The sequence below is a fragment of the Canis aureus genome, chromosome 23 (genome assembly GCF_053574225.1).
Source record: "Canis aureus isolate CA01 chromosome 23, VMU_Caureus_v.1.0, whole genome shotgun sequence".
Taxonomy (NCBI): domain Eukaryota; kingdom Metazoa; phylum Chordata; class Mammalia; order Carnivora; family Canidae; genus Canis; species Canis aureus.
This window is the reverse complement of record NC_135633.1, coordinates 17,348,216-17,374,984: the sequence shown is the minus strand read 5'-3', so window position 1 is coordinate 17,374,984 and position 26,769 is coordinate 17,348,216. Positions and strand designations below refer to the sequence as shown.

The 26,769-nt window shown below is 42.1% G+C and overlaps 1 protein-coding gene across 7 annotated transcripts in view; it reads left to right on the top strand.

Annotated features, from left to right (window-relative positions):
* The first annotated feature begins 5,543 nt into the window (after window positions 1-5,543).
* LOC144294672 (uncharacterized) overlaps window positions 5,544-26,769 on the top strand; it is a 48,393-nt gene continuing 27,167 nt past the window's right edge. For 2 of the 7 annotated variants that reach the window (XM_077866509.1, XM_077866508.1), the window contains exons 1-2: window positions 5,566-5,862; window positions 20,842-20,941. In XM_077866509.1, the coding sequence (XP_077722635.1) occupies window positions 5,623-5,862; window positions 20,842-20,941 (340 nt within the window). In that variant the 5' untranslated portion in view covers window positions 5,566-5,622. Of the gene's footprint in view, window positions 5,863-20,841; window positions 20,942-26,769 lie in introns of all 7 variants that reach the window. The other 5 variants (XR_013362045.1, XR_013362046.1, XM_077866510.1 and 2 more) reach the window with 4 other exon arrangements.

The window sequence follows — 26,769 nt, the reverse complement described above, 5'->3', positions numbered from 1 at the left end:
ATTATATATTGACATGTCTTACTCTTGAATATGACTTATAGAGCCTAAAATGATTTGGATCCAGCCTACCTTTCTGACCTCATCTCCTGACACTCTCCTTGTTCTTTATGCTTCAACTCCACGGCTTCTGTTTCCATTTCTTGAAGGCACAATACTTTCTACCCTTGGGACATTGGAATGATTTGAATGTTTGCTTTATAATCCAGGTAGATGATGAGTTGGACTTAATTAGAGAAGAGGCAGATTGGAAAGCATGTATATGGTAGACTGACAGGATTTTGATTGATTGGAAATCTGAGATAAAGAAAGGAGAAGATGAAAAAAAAAAAAAAAAAAAAAAAAGAAAGGAGAAGATGTGGGATCCCTGGGTGGCGCAGCGGTTTGGCGCCTGCCTTTGGCCCAGGGCATGATCCTGGAGACCCGGGATCGGATCCCACATCGGGCTCCTGGTGCATGGAGCCTGCTTCTCCCTCTGCCTGTGTCTCTGCCTCTCTCTCTCTCTGTGTGTGACTATCATAAATAAATAAATAAATAAAAAAGATAGGAGAAGATGTAGGCATAGTTCTGAGATCTGTAGTTTGAACAATTTGATAATTGGACTCGACTAACCACTGAGATGGGGAATGCAGGAGTTTGTTGCATGGAGGGGGGAACATCATGAGATCATGATGACACCAAGTTTGATTTGCTTATGGGATGTTGAGATATTCTTCTCCAGCAGGCAGTTGGAAATCATGAGTTTTAAATTCAGGAGGGAGGTTGGAATAAGAATAACTGCCAAAGGAGATTGTAGTGGGGGCTCTGATTATTAATTCAACTGGGATAAACCCAAGGGACATATTTGCAGTAATTCAAACCCTTGGCAGCAAATAGTTTAATGTGAACATCAGGTCAGCAGAGAAATTAACTTTATTTTGGAGACTATTAGGCAAAAGGAGGCCAGGACTTTTGGGAGGATTTTGTGGTCATTCCACTCACCAGGCTTAGGCTAATGATTGCTTCTTTTCTACTGAATAAAACTTTGGGTTTGAAAAGGCTGCTGTATTAGCTAATTAATATATCTTCAGAAAAAAACAGCAGAGAATTTCAGGGTGTGGATGGACTTTTATGAGTGTAAAATAGTGTGATAGGACAGGTTATGATGAAACTTCTCCCAGGTATATTTCCTTAAAATCTTTATATTACTATATTTACATTAATAAATACAAAAGTAGTACATTCATGTTTTGCAGATGCTGTAGGTTGGCTCACTCGATAACCATTTTAATTCCCATCTCCCTTGTCTTCCACCATAGAGTCTTGGAAAACAACACACACAAATTCCAAGACCTCATTACAACCTGAGATGGCCATGAAATATAGTTTGGGTTAATAAGAATTTCCCAGAAGTCCCTGAGGTAGGCTTTCATTTCTGAGTAGAAAGGCAAAGATTTGTGAGGTGAAGCCTTCTTGCCCTTCTGCCTTCTTCTGGCATGGAGCTTAGATAACAATGCCTAGAAGCAACAGCCGTCTTGTTACCAAGAAAATGAGTGGTAAACTAAGAATTTTGGAGCAGGAGCCTGATTCCTTAATGACCTCCTTTAGCAACTATGCTAGTTCTGGTCCACTCACTTCTAGATTTTGTGTTCTGTGGAAAAACAGGCTTTATTTCTTTAAACTAGTACCCTAGATCCCTGGGTGGCTCTGCGGTTTAGCGCCTGCCTGTGGCCCAGGATGTGATCCTGCCTCTCTCTCTCTCTGTGTGTGTGTCTCTGATGAATAAATAAATAAAATCTTTAAAAAAATAAAAACTAGCACCCTGCCTCTCAAACTCAGCTGCCCATTAGAATCACCTGTGGAATCACGTGTCATCAGGGAAATACAAATCAAAACCACAATGAAATACCACTTTACACCAGTGAGAACGGCTAAAATTAGCTAGACAGGAAACAACAAATGTTGGCGAGGATGTGGAGAAAGGGGAACCCTCTCGCACTGTTGGTGGGAATGTGAACTGGTACAGCCACTCTGGAAAACTGTGTGGAGGTTCCTCAAGAAGTTAAAAATAGAACTACCCTATGATCCAGCAATTACATTACTGAGTATTTATCCCAGAGATAGAGATGTAGTGAAATGAAGGGGCACTTGCACCTCAATGTTCATAGCAGCAAGGTTTACATATTGCCAAACTGTGGAAAGAGCCGAGATGTCCTTCAACAGATGAATGAACATATATATCACATCTTTATATATATGTGTGTGTGTATATATATATATGCATATATATGTACATATATATACACACACACAATGGAATATTACTCAGCCATCAGAAAGGATGAATACCCACCATTTATACCGACATGGTTGGAACTGGAGGGTATTATGGTGAGTGAAATAAGTCAATTTGAGAAAGACAATTTTCATATGGTTTCAATCATATGTAGAATATAAGAAATAGTGAAAAGGACCATAAGGGAAGGGGGTAGAAACCGAGTGGGAAAAAATTAGAGAGGAAGACAAACCATGAGAGACTCCTAACTCTGGGAAACAAAGGGTTGAGGAGGGGAGGTTGGGGAGTAGGGTAAGTGGGTGATGGGCATTAAGGAGGGCATGTGATGAGATGAGCACTGAGTGTTAAACTATATGTTGGCAAATTAAATTTAAATTAAAAAAATGAGAGGGATCCCTGGGTGGCTCAGCGGCTTAGTGTCTGCCTTTGGCCCAGAGTACCATCTTGGAGTCCTGGGATTGAATCCCGCATCGGACTCCCTCCGTGGGGCCTGCTTCTGTCTGTGTCTCTGCCTCTCTCTCTCTGTCTCTCGTGAATGGGTAAATAAGATCTTTAAAAAAAAAAAAATAGGGATGCCTAGGTGGCTCAGAGGTTGAGTGCCTGCCTTCAGCCCAGGGCATGATCCTGGAGTCCTGGGATCGAGTCCCACGTCGGGCTACCTCCGTGGGGCCTGCTTCTCCCTCTGCCTCTCTCTCTGTGTCGCTCATGAATAAATAAATAAAATCTTAAAAAAAAAAAAAAAGTAAGAGAGACAAACCAAGAAACAGACTCTTAACTAGAGGACAAACTGATATATTTATATTATATATTATATTATTTTATATAATATATTTTTATATTATATATATATCTCACATCTTCTTTTATCATTCATTTATCGATGGACACTGGGTTACTTCCATAGTTTGGCTATTGTAAATAATGCCAGTAAACAAAGGGATGCATTTTTGAATTAGTGTTTTTTGTATTTTTTGGGTAAATACTCAGCAATGTAATTACTGGATTGTAGAATTCTTTAACTTTTTTTTTTTAAGGTTTATTTATTTATTTATTTATTTAATTATTTAAAAAAATTTATTTATTTATGATAGTCACACACAGAGAGAGAGAGAGAGAGAGAGAGAGAGAGAGAGAGGCAGAGACACAGGCAGAGGGAGAAGCAGGCTCCATGCACTGGAGCCCGATGTGGGATTTCATCCTGGGTCTCCAGGATCGCGCCCCATGCCAAAGGCAGGCGCCAAACCGCTGCGCCACCCAGGGATTCCGGTTTTATTTATTTATTTGACAGAGCACACAAGCAGGGGGAGGGATGGAGAGAGAAGCAAGCTCCCTGCCCAATGGGGAAGCCTGATGCAGGGCTCAATTCCAGGACCCTAGGATCATGACTGAGCCCCCTAAGCGCCCCTGTGCAGTGAATTTTTATTTAGATGAAATTCCAATAGTATATTTTTGCTTTTATCTCCCTCGCATCAGGAGTCATATGTAGAAAAATGTTACAGCCAATGTCAGAGAAATTACTGCCTGTGCTCTCTTCAATGATTTTATGGTTTCAGGTCTCACATTTAGGTTTTTAATCCATTTTGAATTTATTTTTGGGTATGGTGTAACAAAGTGGTCCAATTTCATTGTTTTTTCATGTAGCTATCCAGTTTTCCCAACACTATTTGTTGAAGACTTTTTCCCATTGTATATTCAGTCCTCCTTTGTTGAAGATTAATTGACCATATAACTGTGGGTTTATTTCTGGGTTTTATGTTCTATACCATTGATCTATGTGTCTATTTTTTTTTTTTTTTTAGATTTATTTATTTGAGAGAGAGAGCGAGCCAGGGGAGGGACAAAGGAAGAGGTAGACCATCAGACCCCCCATTGTTTGGGGAGCCAGATGTGGGGCTCCATCCCGAGATCATGATCTGAGCGAAAATCAAGAGTCAGATGCTTAACAGACTGAGCCACCCAGGTTCCCCATCTATTTTTTTTTTAAGATTTTATTTATTTATTCATGAGACACACACAGAGAGGCAGGCTCCCCTTGGGGATCCCGATGTGAGACTTCCAGGATCATGCCCTGAGCCAAAGGCAATGCTCAATGACCGAGCCACCCAGGCATCCCCCATATGTCTATTTTTATGCCAGTACCATACTGTTTTAATTACTACCATTTTGTAATATAACTGGCAGTCTGGAATTGTGATACCCCCAGTTTTTTCAAGATTGCTTGGCTATTAAAGGTGGAAACCACTGCTTTTTGTTTCTGTTTTGTCCTTGTTGTTATTCCCAGGTGGATACTATTGTTACAATACATGTGTCCAAATTATATTTAAACAATAGAAGCCTATAAATTTCTGCGTCTCCAATCAGCTCCATCTCTGCTACCATCCCCAGGAGAATCACAATCCTGAGTGCTGTGTCACTTCTTTCAAAATTTCCTCTCTGCAGAGGTATATTCGTTTTCTATTACAAAAATCCTCCCAGAGCCTGTTCAAGTGGGTATGAGGAGTGACAGTGCCATATAAGCCTAGAAAAAATCAGGAAAATGTTGATTTCAAATTTCCTATCTCTGTTGACCACTAGAGTACCTGGGAAATGTCAATCTTTTGGCACCCAAATTACCTCTCCCAGCCTCCCTTTCACATCCTGAAATAGCAGAAAACGGTCTTCCATCCATACAGTCTTATCTTCTTCAGATGCTATGAAAATTGCATACAACTTATCATCTATGATTAATTATTTAACTATGAGACACAGAAGAGTTGAAAAGGATGTTCCTGGACTTGATGGTAGGGTAACTCTGCCAGGGCCAGCCTGTAACGGGTGGTGCTGCCTCTGTGTGATTTATTTACAGTAGTCACACGTCAGAGAATACGCTCTGTACCTCAAATAGGGCAATTGCAATTACTTTTTTTTTTTTTTAAAGATTTTATTTATTTATTCCGGGAGGCAGAGACACAGGCAGAGGGAGAAGCAGGCTCCCTGCCAGGAGCCGGACATGGGACTCGATCCCAGGACTCCAGGATCACGCCCTGGGCTGAAGGCGGACGCTCAACCGCTGAGCCACCTGGGCGTCCCGCGATTACTTTTCTAATCAAATGTACACACAGACTCAGATACAGAGTAAACAGGGTTGGACTGGAGAGGAGAGGCGTGAGCACTCCCCACGGGCGGGTGGGGCAGTCAGGGTCGCCGCGAAGGCCGCCTGCACCTTGCGGGACGCGCGCTGTCTGCCCGCCGGGCGCTGGGGCTCACCAGGGGGTGAGCCCGTTCACCGCTGCAGCGCATGCGTCAGAGCGAAATCTCGCCGTGAGCGGGAATCTCACTGAGGTCTGTCTCGGGCGGTTTTTACGTCCCCTATGAGGAAGGAGGTCAGCCCGTATCCGGCCGTCCAGGCCTGCATCCTCCTTGAGCGGGATCAGGTGGACCGCATGCTATTTCCAGGTGTTTCCAAGTCCGTTGGGGTGGGGCACGTAAGACTGCTCCTTGTCAGCTGGCCTCCTGACGCAGCTGTTCAACAGCCTTTCTTCTGGCACGGTGACAAAGCTGACGTGGCTCTTAGCCTAAACGACTCCATTTTGTGGAGCAGCCATTTTAAGGTGAGTGATAGGGATTAATGCGAGTCACAGCACAGCAGTAATTTACCTCGAGTTCTGTGTAGTAAAACCCTCTTTGAGGTCCTGCCTCAAGTTTCAGTTGTTTGAAGGCCGGGTCGTTTTTTTTTTTTTTTTAAAGATTTTATTTATTTATTCATGAGAGACACACAGAGAGAGGCAGAGACACAGGCAGAGGGAGAAGCAGGCTCCATGCAGGGAGCGCGATGCGGGACTTGATCCTGGGACTCCAGGGTCACGCCCTGGGCTGAAGGCGGCGCTAAACCTCTGAGCCACCCCGGCTGGAGGGCCAATTCTTTTGAAGCAGCATCGTCTTCTTTGGTTCATTAAAAAAATAATAAAAATAAATTAGAATTCAATTAGCCAACAAATATTATATCATTATTTTCAGATGTAGAGTTCAGTAATTCATCAGTCTCATTCATTTTTGTACTAACTTTGCAGATAAGAAATAAGTGTTGGTGAGGATGTGGAGAAGAGGGAACCCTTGTGCACTGTTGGTGGGAACGTGAAATGGTGCAGCCACTGTGGAAAGCAGTATGGCAGTTCCTCAAAAAATTAAGAATAGAAGTACCGGAGTGCCTGGGTATGGTGTAACAGGACGTGATCTCTGGGTCCTGGGATCGAGTCCCACATCAGGCTCCCCACAGGGAGCCTGCTTCTCCCTCTGCCTGTGTCTCTGTCTCTGTCTGTGTGTGTCTCATGAATAAAAATACAATCTTTAAAAAAAAAAAAAAAGAAATATCATATGATCCAGCAATTCCATTTCTGGGTATTTATCCCAAAGAAATGAAACACTAACTCTAACAACTGCATGCACCTGCATCTTTATTGCAGCATTATTCACCGTAACCAAGATATGAAAGCAACCTAAGTGGCCACTGATGGATGAATAGATAAAATGTGGCACATATGTACAACGGAATTTTTTTTTTTTTTAAGATTTTATTTATTTGAGAGAGAGAATGTGAGAGCAAACATGAGCACAAGTAGAGGGAGAGGCAGAGGGAGAAGAAGTGGACTCCGCTGAGAAGGGAACCCAGAAACAAAAAAAAAAAAAAAAAAAAGGAAACCCAGTCCCAGGACCCTAGGAATTATGACTTGAGCCTAAGGGAGCAGCTTAACTGAGCCACCCAGGCACCCCTGTACAATGGAATGTTATTCAGCCAGAAAAAAGAATGAAATCTTGCCGTTTGCAACAACACAAATGGACCTTGAGGGCATTATGTTAAATGAAATAATTCAGAGAAGGACAAATACGGTATGCTCTCACTTATATGTGGGATACTAATAAAGAATAAAAAAGAACTCATGGATACAGAGAATAGATTGGTGGTTGCCAGAAGGAGGAGTAGAGATGGTGGGGTGGGCAAAACAGGTAAAAGGGGTTAAAAAGTATAAACTTACAGTTGTAAAATAAATGAGTTTTGAGGGATGTAATATACAGCACGGTGACTATAGTTACTAATACTGTTATATTTGAAAGTTGCTAAGAGAGTAGATCTTAAAAGTTCTCATCACAAGAAAAAAAATTTCAGAAGTATGTATGGCAATGCATATTACCTAGACTTTTGTGGAGATCATTTTGTAATACATACAAACATCAAATCATTATATTGTATACCTGAAAGTAATGTATGTTATATGTCAATTATATTTCAGTAATAATAAAAAAAAAAGGGGGATACCTGGGTGGCTCAGTTAAGTATCTGTCTTTGGCTCAGGTCATGATCTTAGGGTCCTGGGATTGAGCCCAGCATCAGGTTCCATGCTCAGTGGGGAGTCTGCTTCCTTTCCCTCTGCCTTTCCTCCTGCTCATGCTCTCTCTCTCTCTCTCTCTCTTAGATAAATAAATAAAATCTTAAAAATTTAAAAAAAATCTTGTGCCCCTATGTAACTTGGAGTCATTTACTAAATCTCAATGTTTCACTTTCCTCATCCATAAAATAAGGCTATTAGTGAGGATTAAAGGGAATAATACATGCAAACATTTAGAAATGTGCCTAGTACATATTAAATGTCCAATAAATATTAACCATTATGGTTAGTTGTATTAATTTGAAAACTTAATACTGAATACTTATGCTCAAAAGTGAATTCCCTTTTTGTGGGATTTTTTTCCCCCTAGATCTTCAGTGGACATGAATTTCTCCTCCCCCTAATCTCCTCAATTTCTATTGAATTCCTTGTTGGGATTTCACATTAATACCCTGTTTTCGGGCAGTCCCAGTGGCTCAGCGGTTTAGCGCCGCCTGTAGCCCAGGGCATGATCCTGGAGACCTGGGATTGAGTCCCTGCATGGAGCCTGCTTCTCCCTCTGCCTGTGTCTCTGCCTCTCTCTCTCTCTCTCTCTTTGTCTATCATGAATAAACAAAACAAAACAACCGTGTTTTCCTCTTCTCACTCTACACATTGTTCCTGAGCTCCAGTTATCACCATATGCTGCGTGACTCCCACATCTGAAGTTCAGTCTAAATTTTTTTTTTACATACACTCCAGACTCCTGTGGCCTTTCACATCACATCTGTCAAACAGCCTGTCAATTGTGTCTCCGGTTCATCCATTTCTCTCACTCCCATTGTCACAACCCCACTTGGGGCCATTGTCTTCTCTCTCGACTACTACAGTAGCTTTCCACTCCAGCCCTCACCGTGTAGCTTTAGTAATATTTCTAAAGTATAAAATGCCATGCTATTCCCTGCTTAAATCTCTTCAATTACTCACTATTGTCTTCAGGGTAAAATACAAACTCCTGGGATCCCTGGGTGGCGCAGCGGTCTAGCGCCTGCCTTTGGCCCAGGGCGCGATCCTGGAGACCCAGGATCAAATCCCACATCGGGCTCCCGGTGCATGGAGCCTGCTTCTCCTTCTACCTATGTCTCTGCCTCTCTCTCTCTCTATCTCTGTGTGACTATCATAAATAAATAAAAAAAAAAATTAAAAAAAAAAAAAAAATACAAACTCCTTAACAACATTTGTAAGTTCATTCATGATCTGGCTTAGCCTTCCAGCCTCATCTTGTGTCCTTCCCTTCTGCACACGGAGGTCCAGACTTACTGAACGATTCCACAGTGCTGTCTATCATTTCAGGGCTTTGGCACATACTATTCCCTGTATTAGTTTATCTACTCCTTTCCTGCCCCACTTTGCTTGCCTAACTCCTACTGATCCTTCACATCTCACTTCAAATATCATTTCCTCTGAGAAAAATTTTCTTGACTCCCACACTTGGGTTAAGGTACCTCCTATATGTTTTATAAGACCCATTCTTATCATTGCACTTATTCACACTGTATTGTACTTACCTGTTTATTTATGTGTGTCACCTACTACTGGAAGATACAGATAAAGCTTGATAAAGACAAGGTTTGTATAATCATTATCTATCAGACACTTCCTCTGTATCTTCTGGGAACAGCATATCTCTTCTGATAAGTCTCGTGTAGTTTCTGGAGGGTTGGTAGGTCTTTATATGACTTTACATGACTTTACATCATCAAAGGTCCACATGGGAACAAACATGGTATAAAGGCTGTGGTAGGATAATGAAAAAGCATAATGGATGCTGGATTCAAATTCATACTCTTCCACTTAATAGTGTGTGAACATTTTTGTGGTTTGCCTTCCTATCTGTAAATACGTAAACATACCTATCTTGTGACAGATTCGTCTTGAAGTATGACATGAATTATTGTAAATCTAATCAGGTGGTGGTTACAGATGTAATTTGCCAGCAGTTCAACACACCTGGCACGCAGCTGTTGATCTGAATGCTTTCCCCCCTACACTGTATTTGCTAGTAAAACTGTCAGAAGCAAATTACTTTCAGTTGGTAGGGCCAACAATATACCTTCACTATCCCACCTCAGGGGCATATCAGCTCTTCAGCCCTATGTCATCTTTTCAGGAGACCTTAATTGCCCTTCCATTCTGAATCACCCTGGTTTATTAGATTGATGATATCATGCTGATGCTATCATGCTTCCTGGTAAGGAGGAAGCAGCAGCAGCTGTGCTAGATACATTAGACTGTTAGATGCATGCAGAGGGTGGGAAATAGATTCCACAAAAATTCAGGGGCTTGCCATCTCGGTAAAATTCCTAGAGGGCCAGTGATCTGGGGTCATAGTGAGATATCTCTTCCAAAGTGAAGAAAAAGTTGTTGCATCTGACTCTTCCCACCACTAAGAAAGAGATACAATACTGATTGGGCTTCTTTAATTTTTTTTTAAAGATTTTATTTATTTATTCATGAGAGACACATAGAGACAGGCAGAGATACAGGCAGAGGAAGAAGCAGGGTCCCTGTGGGGAGCCTGATACAGGGCTTGATCCCAGGACCCTGGGATCATGACCCAAGCCAAAGGAAAATGATTAACCGCTGAGCCACCCAGGTGTCCTGCTTTTTTAGGTTTTTGAGGCAACATAAAAGTCTCATTTACGGAGGAACCTGAGAAGCTGCCAATTTTGAGTGAGACCCCCCAAGGCTCTACTTCAGGTCCAGGATACCATACACACTGCTCTACCACTTTGTCTGTATAACGTACAGTGATACTTGAACTGGCAGATAGGAACACTGTGGGCAACTTCAGTGGACTCCTATAGGTGAATCACAGCCCAGTCCCTGAGGATTGGAGGGCAAAGATTTACGATCCTCTGAAGACAAGTATTCTTTGAAGAAGTAGTTTCTAGGTTGTAATTGGGCCTTGTAGAGACTGAATGACTGACCATGAGTCACTGAGTTACTGTGCAACATACGTTGCCTATCATGAGCTGGATGTCTAATCCTCCAAGCCATAAAATCAAGAATTCATAGCAGTATTCAATCATTAAGTGGAAGTGGTATATATGAGATCAGGCTCAAGTAAGTCCTGAAGGCACAATTAAGTTATAGAAGTAAATGGCACATACTCCTATAGTCCATGATCCTACCATATTGCCTCTTCCCTCTCAAACTAAATCTGTGGCCTCTTGGGGAGTTCCCTATGACAAATTGGCTAAGGAGGAAAAATTCCAGGCCTGGTTTAATTTTTTTTTTTTAATTTTTATTTATGATAGTCAGAGAGAGAGAGGCAGAGACACAGGCAGAGGGAGAAGCAGGCTCCATGCACCGGGAGCCCGATGTGGGATTCGATCCCGGGTCTCCAGGATCGCGCCCTGGGCCAAAGGCAGGCGCCAAACCGCTGCGCCACCCAGGGATCCCCCAGGCCTGGTTTAAAGATAGGTTTGTATAATATGCTGTGCTACCCCAAAGTGGATGATTGTAGCAATGCAGGTCTGCCAATAGGGGTGGCTTTGAAGGATGAGAGAGAAGGAAAATCCTCCCAGGCAACAGAAGTGTGGCTCTATACTGATACATGGGTAGTGGCTAATAGTTTTGTTGGGTAGTCAAGATTTAGAAGGATCATGATTGAAAAATTGGTGATAGGAAGGTCTGTGTGTAGAAATCTCTGAATATGATCAGAGTGTCCCATGTGAAAGTTCACCAAACAGAACTCTCATCAGAAAAGGATATTAAGCAGATGAATGAGGTGACTTGTTTGTGGATGTCTGTTTTTTTTTTTTAATTTTTATTTATTTATGATAGTCACAGAGAGAGAGAGAGGCAGAGACATAGGCAGAGGGAGAAGCAGGCTCCATGCACCGGGAGCCCGACGTGGGATTCGATCCCGGGTCTCCAGGATCGCGCCCTGGGCCAAAGGCAGGCGCCAAACCGCTGCGCCACCCAGGGATCCCTGTGGATGTCTGTTAATCTCTCCTCAGCCAGCCCTGTCTTAGTCCAGTGAAAACCAAATGAAACGGTCCATGGGGTTATTTATGAATGGGCTCAGCAACATTGACTTCCAATCACCACTACTGAATGTCCGTCCAGCCATGGAACAGCAGAGACCAACACTGAACATTCAATATGGCACCATTCTCCAGAAGCACTAGAAAGCCACTTCACACAGAAGGTTAATTACAAAGATCATGTCCACCATGAAAGGGATAGAACTTTGTTCTCAGTGAAATAGACACTTACTCTGAATACAAATTTACCTTACCTATTCACAATACTACCAAAACCACCATCTCAGGTTTTACAGAATGTTTTATTCACATGGTATTGCACAGAACATTGCTTCTGATCTGGGAACTCACTGAAAATGAAGGGTGGTAATGGCTCATGCTCATGGAATCCTCTGGTTTTGTAATGTTTGCCATTATCTTGAAGCAACTGGCCTGATAAAGTAGTGATATGACCTTTTAATAATAGTAACAACCTTTTCAACTTAGTTTTGGTACCAGCTCGATGGAAACACTGCAGAACTGGGGCAAAGTCTTCCCGGATATAATATATGCTCTAAATCAGTGACCAATATATGTTGCTATTTTGCTAATAGCCAGTTTTTAATGGGTCCAGGAACCAAGGGTTGGAGATGGGAATGGTTCCTCTGTTACTTTTAGTGGTTCACTAGCAAAATGTTTGCTTCTAATCTCCGCTATTTGAGGCTGTACTGGTATAGAAATCTTATTTCAGAAGGGAGAAATGTTTCCACTAGGGAACACCTCAATGGTACTATTAAACTGGAAGGGGGGCAGCCCCAGTGGCTCAGTGGTTTAGTGCCCAGAGCCTGATCCTGGAGACCTGGGATCGAGTCCCATGTTGGGTTCCCTGCATGGAGTCTGCTTCTCCCTCTGCCTGTGTCTCTGCCTCTCTCTCTCTCTCTCTCTCATGAATAAATAAGTTAAATCTTAAAAAAAAAAAAAAAAAAAACTGGAGAAAGACTACTACTTGGCCACTTTGAACTCCTCATGCCAATAAATCAACAAAAAGAAGGTGGTTATTAAACTCATTGGGAATATATTTAATCCTGACTACTAAGGGAAAATTAGATTTTTCCTCAGAGAGGAGCCCTTAGAGCCTGTACGGCCCATGTATCAAGGTCAGGTCTGCTGACTTAGACCTGTATTTAGTTAGGATTCCTACTAATTGCAAAGAATAGAATCTCAAATCAAAGCAGCTTGGGAAAAATAAGGAATTTACTCAGAACAAGACTTCAGCTGGTCCTGAGGAATGAAGTAGAACCAGGCTCTCAAATGGTGGCATAGCTTTCCGTACTCCATTTCTGCTCCTCTCTGCCTGTCAGTCTCCTCCTTTGCTCTTATTATAGACTGAAGATCTTCCCTGCTCCTCAGTTCATGTGGCTGAAAACATGGCTGCCAGGAGTAGCAGCTTTAGATACCTAGAGATTGAAATCTCTTTCCTATTCCAGTTGCAAACTTTCTGGGAGAAGAATTCTGATTGGTCTGGCTTGGTTCAATGTTTGGGAGAGGGGGGGTTGTATTGTACTAACACCGTGGCTTCCATGAAAATGTCATGGATACTGTTGGTTAGGAGATTAATAATGGGTGGGGAGGTAATTGTGAGAAAGTCTGTTCCTGGAAGAAAAAGAAGGATGCTGGGCTGACAAATTATGAATGTCTACTACTAAGCAGTCCAGTTTTTCTACCTAATAATAATAACAAAAGTAAATGAATAAATAAATAATAATTGATATTTATTGAGCTTACTATGTGCTAGACACCGAATACATATATGATACCCAGTACAACATAGGATTGTGGTAGGATTTCAGGAGTGTGTATAATCTTTATCTATATACTCATATATCTATATGTCTATCTCTCTATATATTTATATCATAGTCTATAAGGTAAGTTTAATTTTTATCCCCATTTTACAAATGAGAAAAGGGAAACTTACAGAGTTAAGTAACTAGTCCAAGTAAATTGCTGAGCTGGTCCTTGAACCCAGACTTACTTGTTTCCAAGGGCTGTTCTTGTGGCATGACACCCACACTTAGTTCTCTGGGTTCTAGGCACCCAGTCTCACCCAAACCTCAGGGTGCTGGTTGGGCCTTTGAAACTTGCATAGGTCTTGCTAGTTACTTTTTCTGGCCTGGATTTTGTACCTGGACTCCATTCCGATTCTGTGGGATCAATTGACCCCAAACCTTGGTTTTCTTACATGTAATAAAAGGTCATGATAGGAAGCTACATGAGGGCAAATATTTTTTGTCCATTTTTTTCACCGCTCATGCCTTGCACCATAAACAGCGCTGGGCACTTGATAACTATTTGTTACGTGAATAAATGAGACAAAGTGAGACCCACAAGGGTCCTGTTTGAGGAATATTAGGACATTCTTGTCTTTTGTTTATTAGGCTTTTGTGTATGGGTTTTAGCAAGTGACAGGGAGAGATGTGGAGGGGATTTTTTTTTTTTTTAAGATTTTATTTATTTATTCATGAGAGACACACAGAAGCAGAGACACAGGCAGAGGAAGAAGCAGGCTGCATGCAGGGAGCCTGATGTGGGTGAGCCCAAGGCAGATGCTCAACTACTGAGCCACACTGGCGCCCCATGGAAGGGATTTTTAAGAAGCCGCGTCTGTGGGGAAGGAGAGAATGAGAAAGAGGTGAGAGGAACTCTGCCCCAGGGGAGTTGGAGACAGGGACAAGACAAGGAAGTCCTGGACTCAGATTAATTAGTGGTCTGCAATGTAAATGTCTTCTCTCTATCCGCTTGGGATGTGGGGTAAAATCTGTGTTGCTCACTGTTGCTATAGTGGTGGATTTGTCAAGTGATGGTCTTGAGGTGGGGTAATGACATGAGTCTGACACGGGCTGCCTGCCTTTCAATGAGATAAGGTAAGTGAAATCTCTGGCCCAGCACCTGGCCTATGGAAGTCAACTCAGTGGATGTTTCTTTTCCTGGGAGCCTGTGACCTTGGTTGACCTCCTGCATCTCCCTGAACACAGCACAGGGCTTGGCATGCAGAGACTTCTCAGAATGTCTGCCTCCCTGCCAAGCAGGTTTTCCAAAGGCTCTGCTGGGCCACATTACAAAGCGCTGAGTTATGGAGACTTTTGTGCCATTTCACTCTGTGCAGAGTTCCTGCATGCCCGCGAGGCAGGAGCACAGCTGACACACGCACACTCACAAAAGAAAACACTCGTTAGCCCGGTTGGGAGACTCCTGGGTAAGCACTGATGTAATTTGTTTTCATGAAAACTATAACAGGCTTCTGAGTTAAGCATTTGCTCAGCTGGCCTTTGCCAAAAACGACAGTTGCTTTGTGTCATTGCCTGTTGACAATGGTCATAGTCACACATTGTACCTCAAAGGCCAAAACGTTCCAGGGTAACATGATGATGAGGGAGGTGAGCTGCTTCAGGGGTCTGGAAGGATCACGTTGGGCCCCCAGCCTGGTTGGCCCAGGGATTCTACTCCAGGTAGAGAAAGGAAATGACAAGTTCGGGCCCCTGCTGTCCTTGGACGCAAATGCTCTCAGGGTTGCCATAGATATTTTAATCAGGATGAAGCTTTCATTTGAATCAGAGGAATGCAAGTTCAGTATTTACTTGTTTGCCTCTTCTGTCAAACTGTGTTGCCTAAGAGGCCAGGAACTCAGACTTGTTCCTTGTTCTAAGCCTGTTGCTTAGCATAAAGCCAGGCACAAAGGATGCATTTAATGGATATTTGTGGGATGAAACATTGATGTAGTGTCCTCCTTTGAGTCCTCTATTCTCAGGCTCTTCTTTATGTCCTTTCTTTGGCGTGGGTCCCTGCTCACTGCAGGTGTCTCCTAAGAGCTTGTGTCCCTATGTTTCCTTTTCATTCTGGAAACGGAAGTTCATTTTGAAGGCTGCTCTATTGTTTGTACTACTTGTAATCCCAAACCGAATGGGACCAATTTGTTGCACGCTTGGCTGGTCTTCACACAGCATGTTTTTGTGATACGTAACATTTCCTTTGAGACCAAGTGTGGCCTGGTATCGTGGCAAGAACCAGAGCACTCAGGGCTGTTAGTGTTCTAAATTTCAGCTTTCCCACATTCTAATTGTGTAATTTAGACAAATTAGTGGATTTCATGGAACCTCAGTTTCCTCTGTCAGTAAAATGGGTACAAGAAGGTGAGCTTGGTTGAGATTGAACCCAAAGATTTTTTGATTTCTTGAGAAGTAGAGAGTGCAAAAGAACTGTCATTTAAAATTCACAAGAAAGGTCATGCCTCCTAAAAGAGGAAATACCTAGGAAAATGCTTCCTATGGGTCTTATGCAAATGTGAGTCAAGGATCTTATGCTGAAATAGGGTGGTTTTGATATTCTGTGGCTATAAGAAACCAAAGTGGTTGGCAAAATTGTGTAAAGTGTTGTCCTTATATTAGGCAGATTTATTTTATTTTATTTTGTTTTGTTTTATTTTAATTTTTTAAAGATTTTATTTATCTATTCCTGAGAGACACAAGGAGAGAGAGAGAGGCAGAGACACAGGCAGAGGGAGAATCAGGCTCTATGCAGGGAGCCAGATGTGGGACTCGATCCCAGGTCTCCAGGATCACACCCTGAGCTGAAGGCAGCACTAAACCGCTGAGCCACCTGGGCTGCCCTATTAGGTGGATTTCATCTCTCCAAATGGTTTCTTTTGGAGCAGTGTTTATTTCCTAGGTATGCATTAAGACTTCCATCTGTCTCTTTATTGTTGCTTTTAGGAAATGGATGAGCCATTTTTCAACTAGTCAGTCAGTCATAAAGTTGAGACCTTGAAGATACCTGGAAGACTTATCACCTAGTCATAAACTCATTTCAAAAGAGAGAATGTGAAAAACAACTTAACTGGGCTTGATGGGCCTTAGGATTGGCTGGGCTACAGTATTGTACGCATGATGTTCTAAGGCCAGAATGCTTGTTCTGATATCATTGCAAAGTTAGAGTCTTCCCTGAAATGGACACTTCAATTGTCTGGCTTCTTGGAATGAGATCAATCCTAGAGCAGGAAATAAGGACAAAGGAGATGGGCCTTAGATTGAAGTGTGGGGAAATAACAACCTCCTTTATCTGGATCTATTTGGGGAATCCAGAGTATTCCCACTGTGGGAGGCAGACTGGCCCTTGCCCCATGGCAGCAGCAGAGAGGAGTGTGAAAGTCAAACCCAGGGCCTGGGAAATTGGAGCAATCATAGTGGGTTTTAAGTTTCTCTCTGTTGTAATTCTTTTCTCTTCTCTCCAAGTCTGTGTTATCACAATGGGAAATGGGGAAAGGATTTGTACAGCTCCTGCTGGGGCTGAGTGGTGGGCTTAGGAAAGTAGTACCCTAAGGAAAGCAGATGTTCAGACCCAGGAGTCCTATGTGTGGAGCCAGGCAGCTGGCTGCGGTGGAAAGCTCAGGAGAATGGGTGGGCCATGTAGGCATACCACAGGGGAACTTGGGAAAAGCCTGGATTTTTGGGAGACTCCAGCTATTGGGGCATCAAGTAGAAACCTGGATTTACAACCTGGTAGTGGGATGTATTTGAGTTACATCAGGATACCGATGTCTCCTTCATTCAGCTATAAAGGGCTTGCTGTTGTAGTCAGGTTTTACTAAATATAGCTACTGTCATTACTAGTGTAAGGTGAATTAATTGATCTCTCAGATGTCTTCTTGCTCAGAAATTCTACAAGTCTAAGGCATGCTGGAAGCATGACTGGAATCCAGTCATGCCTTGGGTGTCCATAAGTTCTCCCCACCACATCCTCCTCACTCACTGTCCCATTTCTGTTCAACCTGCATGGAGTGTGGGGCAATGCTGGAATGTTTCAGAACATGCAGGCAGGGCAATGTTGTAATTCATGAAGAGTCATTCTTAAGTGGAGAGAATCTTGTGCTTCAGATAGTCACATTCTTGGAAACAATGGTTCTGAAGTCTGGTTGCCAGAGGTCCAATTCCCATTTATCTTGTGACATGCTGAGATATTGTTTGAGTATTTATTTCTTAAAAGCAGAAGAGACATTTCAGGAGGAGCATAAACAAAAGCTCAATCTCAAAATAGCAAAACAATATAAATCTTTCTAAAATTTACACATGAGCAGATCAAGCCATGCTGTAGGACAAGGCCAAAGAGCCATGTGGCAGCTTATATTTTCCAAAGATGGCCACACTGCCATCTCTCCTCACATGTTGTTCCTATGATACTTTGACATTCCTCCTTTTGAGGGATGAGATATATGTTCCATCTTCTTGAATCTGGGCAGGTTTGTGACTTTGGGGGAAGTAATGCTATGTGACTGAGACTGGGTCATAAAAAAATGATACAATTTCTGCCTGGTTCTTGTGGAATGCACACTCTTGGAATCTATGTTAGATACCTATTGCTATGTAACAAATCACCCCAAAACTTAGCAACATACAACAACCCACTCATGCTGTTTTAGTTTCTCTGAGTTAGGAATTCAGTTGTGGCTTGGTTTACACCTCTGCTGCAGGATCTCTCATAAGGCTATAATTAAGGTTTTGACCAGAACTGGGATCTCTTCTTCCCTGGCTATTGACAGGGTGACCCTCAATTCCTTGTCATAGAGGTCTCTTCAACATGGCAGCTTGCTTCATCAAAGCAAACAAAAGACAGAGAGTCTGATCATAAGGTAGAAGTCACAATTTTTATAACCTAACCATAGAAGAAATATCCTCTCAATGTTACCATATTGTATTGGTTAGAAGCAAGTTACTCAACGGGCTAGGATTACACAAGGCTGAGAACACCAAGAGGTAGGGATCTTTGGGGGACATCTTAAAGAGGCCTCTTACCACAGATATTAACCACCATACTATGAGAAAGCCCAGGTGGGGAAGTGACATGTAGATGTTCCAGCATTAAATACGTGAGTGAAAGAGCCTTAAGATAATTCCAGTACTCAGGGATCCCTGGGTGGTGCAGTGGTTTGGTGCCTGCCTTTGGCCCAGGGCGCGATCCTGGAAACCCGGGATCGAATCCCACATCGGGCTCCCGGTGCATGGAGCCTGCTTCTCCCTCTGCCTGTGTTTCTGCGCCTCTCTCTCTCTCTGTGACTATCATAAATAAATAAAAATAAAAAAAAAAAAAAAAAAAAAGATAATTCCAGTACTCAGCCATTGAGTAACTTCCATCCTTCCAGACTTCCCAGTTGAGGCTCCAGACACTGAAACAGATAAATTGTCCTTGCTCTGCTATTTCTGAATTCCTGACCTATATACTCCTTGAGAAGAATAAACTGGTTGTTGCTTTATTTTATTTTTTTAAAATATTTATTTATTTATTTATTTATTCATTCATTCATTCATTCATTCATTCATTCATGAGAGACAGAGAGAGAAAGGCAGAGACATAGGCAGAGGAAGGAGCAGGCTCCATGCAGGGAGCCCAATGTGGGACTCGATCCCGGGTCTCCAGGATCCCGCCCTGGGCTGAAGGCGGCACCAAACCACTGAGCCACTGGGGCTGCCCTGGTTGTTGCTCTAAACTGCTAGTAACTAGAACAAGTCACATTAAAAACAAAAGAAAAAACAAACCAAACCAAAACAAAACAAAAATATATTCATTTATTTATTTATTTATTTATTTATTTATTTATTTATTTATTCATGAGAGAGAGAGAGAGGCAGAAGAAGGAGAAGTAAGCTCCATACAAGGAGCCCAATGTGGGACTTGATCCTGGAATTCCGGGATCATGCTCTGAACCAAAGGCAGACGCTTATCCACGAAGCCACCCAGGTGTCCCACAAGTCACATATCTTTTTTTTTTTTTTTTAATTTATGATAGTCACAGAGAGAAAGAGAGAGAGAGGCAGAGACATAGGCAGAGGGAGAAGCAGGCTCCATGCACCGGGAGCCCGACGTGGGACTCGATCCCGGGTCTCCAGGATCGCGCCCTGGGCCAAAGGCAGGCGCTAAACCGCTGCGCCACCCAGAGATCCCCACAAGTCACATATCTTGAAGCTTTGTTGATCACCTGGTCACCTGGTTTGACCATATAAAACACCCATTGCCATTGCACAATTTTTGTAACTAAATTGGTGTCACATTTCTCTCTCTCTCTTTCTTTCTTTCTTTCTTTCTTTCTTTCTTTCTTTCTTTCTTTCTTTCTTTCCTTTTCATTTCTTTTCTTTCTTTCTTTCTTTCTTTCTTTCTTTCTTTCTTTCTTTCTTTCTTCCTTTCTTCCTTTCTTCCTTTCTTCCTTTCTTTCCTTTCTTTCCTTTCTTTCCTTTCTTTCCTTTCTTTCCTTTCTTTCCTTTCTTTCCTTTCTTTTCTTTTCTTCTTTCTTTCACATTTCATCCCAAAGTCTATAACCTGAAAATACTCTAAGAGTCCATACAGGTTTGAAAAACCTTGAAACTTTCTGGTTTTTAAGTTTTTTTTAGTGCCATAGGCACTACTTAATTTTGGTTCATCTAAAAAAAGTAGCACTCATTTTGGGTGTCTTTCCTATAGTAGCCATTTATAAAATACCTTCAAGGAGCATAAGACAGAGTTTTTTCATGATTTCTGGGATTCAGCTGAGCTTTAATGGCCAAGGGCACAATTCTGAATCAGACAGGATGTTCTAAACTTTATTTTCAGTCAATTTTGAATAGGACAATTATAGTGCTTGATCTGGCATGAGCTATGCATCAGAATAATTCTGCATACTTTTGTTTACACATGTGTATTCAGGTGGAAAAAATTTTTGAATTGCTTTAATATCTGGCACTGGAATTCCTCTATAGGAGGGAAGTAACTTGTTTGAAAAAAAGAGTTTGGTAAAGAAGCAGTAGGAGTGTAAGAATGTGCCCCCACCTCACCTCCTGCCCCCGCCTCTCTGCATTGAGATAAGGAAGGAAATTTGTTTTTGACTTTGGAGAAGAAAGAATAGAAGATAAGAAGGGAAAAAGAGGAAGCAGAAGATTATGTGAGGATGGGTACAATGAGCGTGAGGTGCAGTATTAGGACCAATAGAGGAAACCATCATAAGGGAGTGGCTAACAAGGCCAGGATAGCACAAATGTACAATGAGGATTTCTAGGTTGTCTGTTGTATAGTGAGTGATGTGACAGGGACAACTCCCTCCCTGTCATACTCCCAACATTTTCTGCAAAGTTTTGCAATCTCATACATGGTATGTTTAAAAATTTTTTTCCCTGAGGCAAAGTGGCTCCTGGTTGGATGTCTGACTCTTGATTTTGGCTCAGGTCATGATCTCAGCGTCACGGGATTGAGCCCTGCATCAGGCTCCATGCTCAGTGGTGAGTCTGCTTCTACCCTTTGCTCCTCCCTTGCTTGCTCTCTCCCACTATCTTTCTCTTTCAAATAAATTAATAAAATCTTAAAAAAAATTTTTTTTCTCAAGAAAGGGCTAATTTTTATCCCTGGATTGATTTGGAAATGAACGAAGACTGTACTCAAAGAACATTACTCCTGAGAGGTCAGGATGTGAGAATATATGTATCGTGTGCATTTTCAAAAACCCTAGGGAAAGTTTGGGATTTCCATAGGCCATGGTGATGTATATTTGGAGCAAATGATGCAGAGAGGCCCCAGCTGACATGTGAGCTAGCCGAGCATCTACATGTGTCAACTTTGTTTCTGGCTCCTATGTCTTTCCTCAGTTTCCTATCTTTTCCCTTCCCTTGGCCTATAATGTGATCCCCTGATCTGCATGTATAGGCCCAGCTCTGTTCCAGGTCCCTGAAACATTCTGGAGTTGTAAGAGGCATTTGATAGATCCAGTCTGATGATCCTGATGTTCCACATAAAGTCAACTTTGCTGCTCATACTTCCTGACTTTATGGCCTGTCCTGAAAACTAGAACCTATCTTTTTTTTTTTTTTTAAGATTTTATTTATTTATTTATTCATGAGAGACACAGAGAGAGAGAGAGAGAGAGAGGCAGGAGACCCAGGCAGAGGGAGAAGCAGGCTCCATGCAGGGAGCCCAACACGGGACTCGATCTTGGGTCTCCAGGATCAGGCCCTGGGCTGAAGGCTGCGCTAAACCGCTGAGCCACGCGGGCTGCCCTAGAACCTATCTTATTCTCAAATCCTGGGGCCTTCTCTCCTTCCCCACCCCAGGGGCATGAGGGCTTATAATTGGACTTCTGCTTTGGAATCTATTCCTAAATTTCTCTGGTATCCTACCCGTTTGTTTCCTCTTAGGAATGAGAAACCAAAAAAAAAAAAAAAAGGAATGAGAAACCTTGAGCTCTAGGCCTAGATCTGACACAAACTTGCTATTTCACTTTTGCAAAGTCACTTTTATTCTCTGGCACTTATTTCCTCACCTGTAAAACATTGTGGTTGGGAAGATGATTATTAACTCAGCAGGCTTGAACATGAGTTATGCAGGCTCCTCAGCAACGTGGACTAGATGGGATGGGCCCCAGGAGTTAACTGGTCCTGGCAGGGGCTCTAGAGATGTGGTGAATTCTAGCCAGGTTGGGGCAAGGCTTGTGATTGCAGGGCTCCATCCAGTGTCAGGGTGCAGCTGTGGAGCATGAAGAAGAGACAGGCATAGGATCTTGTTTTTCAATACTCAGGCCATTGGAATACATAAACTCAGCCTGTGGCTGGGAGTCGGAGAGCAGGGTTTGGCCCCTCTGTGGGAGAGTGCTGACCAGGGCAGACAGGGATTTGTAAACACAACCAGAACCCAAGCCAAGAGGACTTGGGTTCAGGACAACACTCAGTTTTCAGGGGGCAATGGAAAGACAGGGGGACTGAGGCGGAAAGTCAGGTATACAGATTGAATCAACATAGCTGTTAGATTGAGACTAGGAGACCATGGGGTATGTAAGCTATTTTTAGCTTACCAGTTTTTTGTTTGTTTTGTTTTTGATAAAAATAACGAGATTATTTCTGGGCAACTATACCAGCTGCTGCATTGAAATTGCTTAGGTCTTCCCTTTTCTATTCAAGTCTGCCCTAGAATAGGGCTAAGCCTGCTTATGGAGGAAGGTGGATTGCTGTTACCAGATATATTGAATCCAAATATTGTAGGGTTGTTTGAATAGTCTCAGGTATGTCAGGAGGGGTCAAATAAGGACAGCCCATAGCACCCTTAATGCTCACAGTGAATCTAGGCCATTGCACACCCTTTGTATTAGTGTGTTGGATCAGTCCTTGAGCAAAACACCACATATACTTGTGGGGTTCACTCTAATGTGTGGGAGAGAAATCACACTGACACATGGTAGGCTATCAACATGTTGGTTAAATGAATGAAAAATGAAAGTTGAGTAAAATGAATAGGAACAACTGATGGCTGGGAGAAAGGATAGAATAACAGTGATCCTGGGAAATAGTCTTATTTCCCTCATGTGATCCTTAATATCAACAACTGAGTCTTAACCTTTCCCCTATAATAAGAAAAATAATTCTCAAAACACATTTTCGGATTATAGATTGCCAGACCCAGGGAGATGTTCCTACCCTTGACCCAGTAATCCTACTCTTGGGATTCCGTCATAAGGAAATTATTCAACAAAAACAAAAATCTAAGTGCACAAAGGTATTTATGACGACATTATTTGAGACAGCAGAAAAATGGAAACAGCTCACGTGACCAACAGTAAGGGACAGGCTGAGTAAATTTTGATACTTCTACTCAGTATCAAAATATTCAGAATATTCTGAAACCATTAAAAAAATTACTGTAAAGATTATATACCAAACACATAATAAACAACATTATCAAAAAGAAGCATACAGGGGCACCTGAGTGGCTCAGTGGTTGAGCGTCTGCCTTTGGCTCGGGATGTGATCCCTGAGTTCCTGGATCGAGTCCTGTTCTGGCTCCTGCATGGAGCATGCCTCTCCTCCCTCTGCCTATGTCTGCCTCTGTGTCTCTCATGAATAAATAAAATCTTAAAAAAAAACAAAGATACATGTTAGAATTCTGGGAAGATGGCTAGAGTGGGGCAGTATAAATTTGAAACTTCTTGAATCCTCATATGAAAACAGAGCAACTGGTTTACCAAGTTAAGGACCTAGCAATGACATTTACAACAAAACTAAAAATACAAGCACCAACAACCATGATATGTTATGGGAATCTGTGCAAGAGAGAACAGAGGGAAGCCACAGGGCATCTGATGGACCTGAACAATTATGAGAGAGTGTCAGACATGATGCAAGGTACATCAGGTCAATTTGAGAGCAGCTACTAAGACTGGGAGAACTTTGCCCACTCCAATCAAGTATGAGAACAAAGGGCTTTAGGGTAAGGCCTAAAGGTACAGGGCACTCTAGCCTCTTGAAACATGAACTCTTGAAATTGAGTAGCCTGTGTGCTACTTAAAGACAAGTCCCCACACTTTGGAAATTTATCAGAAGAATAAAAATTGATAAGCTAGAGTTAAAAAAAAAACAAAACCACGCACTAGACTAAAAAGAACATTCAGCTAAAAGTGGAAAGGGCAAAAAGAATTAGATAATCTAAGAAAGAAAACTACTTTTTAAAAACTAAACTATTTTTAAAAAAGATTTTATTTATTTACTCATGAGAGAGACACACACACACACACACAGAGGCAGAGACACAGGCAGAGGGAGAAGCAGGCTCCATGCAGGGAACCCGATGTGGGACTCGATCCGGGGTCTCCAGGATCACACCCCGGGCCGAAGGTGGCGCTAAACCACTGGGCCACTGGGGCTGCCCAAAAGTAAACTATTTTTTTTTTTTAAGATTTGTTTATTTATTCATTCAGAGAGAGCGAAGAGAGAGGCAGAGACACAGGCAGAGGGAGAAGCAGGCTCCATGCAGGAAGCCTGATGTGGGACTCGATCCTGGGTCTCCAGGATCACACCCCGGGCTGCAGGCGGTCCTAAACTGCTGCGCGCCACCGGGGCTTCCCAGTAAACTATTTTTGAATGCAAACTGCCACTTAAAAAGAATTTTTTTTTAAAGAGATTTATTTATTGATGAAAGACACACACACAGAGGCAGAGGGAGAAGCAGACTCCATGCAGGGAGCACGACGTGGGACTAGATTCCCGGTCCCCAGGATCACACCCTGGGCTGAAGGCGGCGCTAAACCTCTGAGCCATCCGGGCTGCCCAAAGGTTTTTAATTTTAAGTAATCTCTATACCCAACATGGGGCTTGAACTCACAACCCTGAGATCAAGGGTCACATGTTCCATTGACTAAGTCAGCCAGATATCCTGCCACTTTTTGACACTATATGAAAACAACAGAAGAGGGAGCTCTGTGAAGTTAGAAAAAGTATTTGAACAAAATTCAGGAAAACTAAACACACCAACATAATTGACAGAAAAGTATCAGGTTCAAAAATTCTATGAGGAAGGGAAGGGCAGCCCCGGTGGCGCAGTGGTTTAGCGCCGCCTGCAGCCCCCGGTTTGATCTTGGGGACCCTGGATCCAGTCCCACGTCAGGCTCCCTGCATGGAGCCTGTTTCTCTCTCTGCCTGTGCCTCTGCCCCCTCTGCCCCCCTCTCTCTGTGTGTGTCTCAATGAATAAATAAATAAAATCTTAAAACAAATTCTATGAGGAAAAGGAGTAAGCAGCATTATAATATACCCACAGACAATGAGAGCATGCCAGAGAGACATGTTAAAAGAGATTAAAAAATACCATTCAGTTTCCAAATAAGACATTAAAGAATAACAAATTGGAATTAGAAAGCTTAGAAATGAGACGATAAGACTAAAGAAAAATAACAGAAAGAAATCATTTTGGAAATGAAGACTGAATTAGGAGAAAACTCAAAGGGAAACACAACAAATAATTCCTTAAGATAAATAGCAGAAAAGGAGGAATTTAAAAAGCACCTTTTTATTTGGAAATGATTTCAGATTTATAGAAAAGTTGCAAAGATAGTACTTAGAATTTCTGTATACTCATCATCCAGCTTACTGAATGTTATCATGACCATGATGCATTGTTAAAGCTAGGAAGTTAACACTGATACTATGTTAGAAATAAAGCTATAGGGATCCCTGGGTGGCGCAGCGGTTTAGCACCTGCCTTTGGCCCAGGGCGTGATCCTGGAGACTCCGGATTGAATCCCACGTCAGGCTCCCGGTGCATGGAACCTGCTTCTCCCTCTGCCTATGTCTCTGCCTCTCTCTCTGTGTGTGACTATCATAAATAAATAAAAATTAAAAAAAAAATAAAGCTACAGATTTTATTTGGATGTTACCAGTGTTTTCACTGTTGTCTTTTCTTTGATTTCAGGGTCCAAAGTTACTTACTTTGGAAGATAATGATATACAGACACTTAATAACATAATGTTTACAATGCCCAGCATCCAAAAAATTCCAAGTTATGAGAAGCAAGAAAGTATGACCCATAAATAAAAAAAGAACCAGTCAAAAAAAAAAAAAAAAAAAAAAAAAAAGAACCAGTCAATAGAAACAGACGAGGAAAAAAAAAAAAGAAGAAACAGACGAGGATATTAAAGAAATAATGGAATTTGCGGAAAAGAACTTTAAAAGTTATTATAAGTATGTTCAAGTATTTAAAGAATAACATGAATAAGAAAGGAGATGATAGATATAAATAAATACTAGATGGAAATTCCAGAGCTGGTAAATATAAAATGAAAAGTTTACAGTATAGGCTTAACATATTGGACATTTTTTAAAAAGATTTATTTATTTATTTTAGAGACAGAGAGAGAGTCTTAAGCGGCTCTATACTGAGCATGGAGTCTGACACAAGGCTCCATCTCATGATCCTGAAATCATGACCTGAGCTGAAACCTAGAGATGGATGCTTAACCTACTGCACCACCCAGCACCCCAACAGATTGTACATTATAGAAAAGATCAGTGAACTTGAAGATAGAGCAATAGAAACTATCTAAACTTTCCTATAGAGGAGAAAAAAAAAAGACTGAAAGAATGATCAGGACTTCTCTAACCTAGGCGTAGTCCCAAAGTTGGTGGTAAGGACAAAGGAATAATGGCAGAAAGTTTCCATATATTTTTAAAAAGATTTTATTTAGGGATCCCTGGGTGGCTTAGCGGTTTAGCGCCTGCCTTTGGACCAGGGCACGATCCTGGAGACCGGGGATCGAATCCCACGTCGGGCTCCTGGTGCATGGAGCCTGCTTC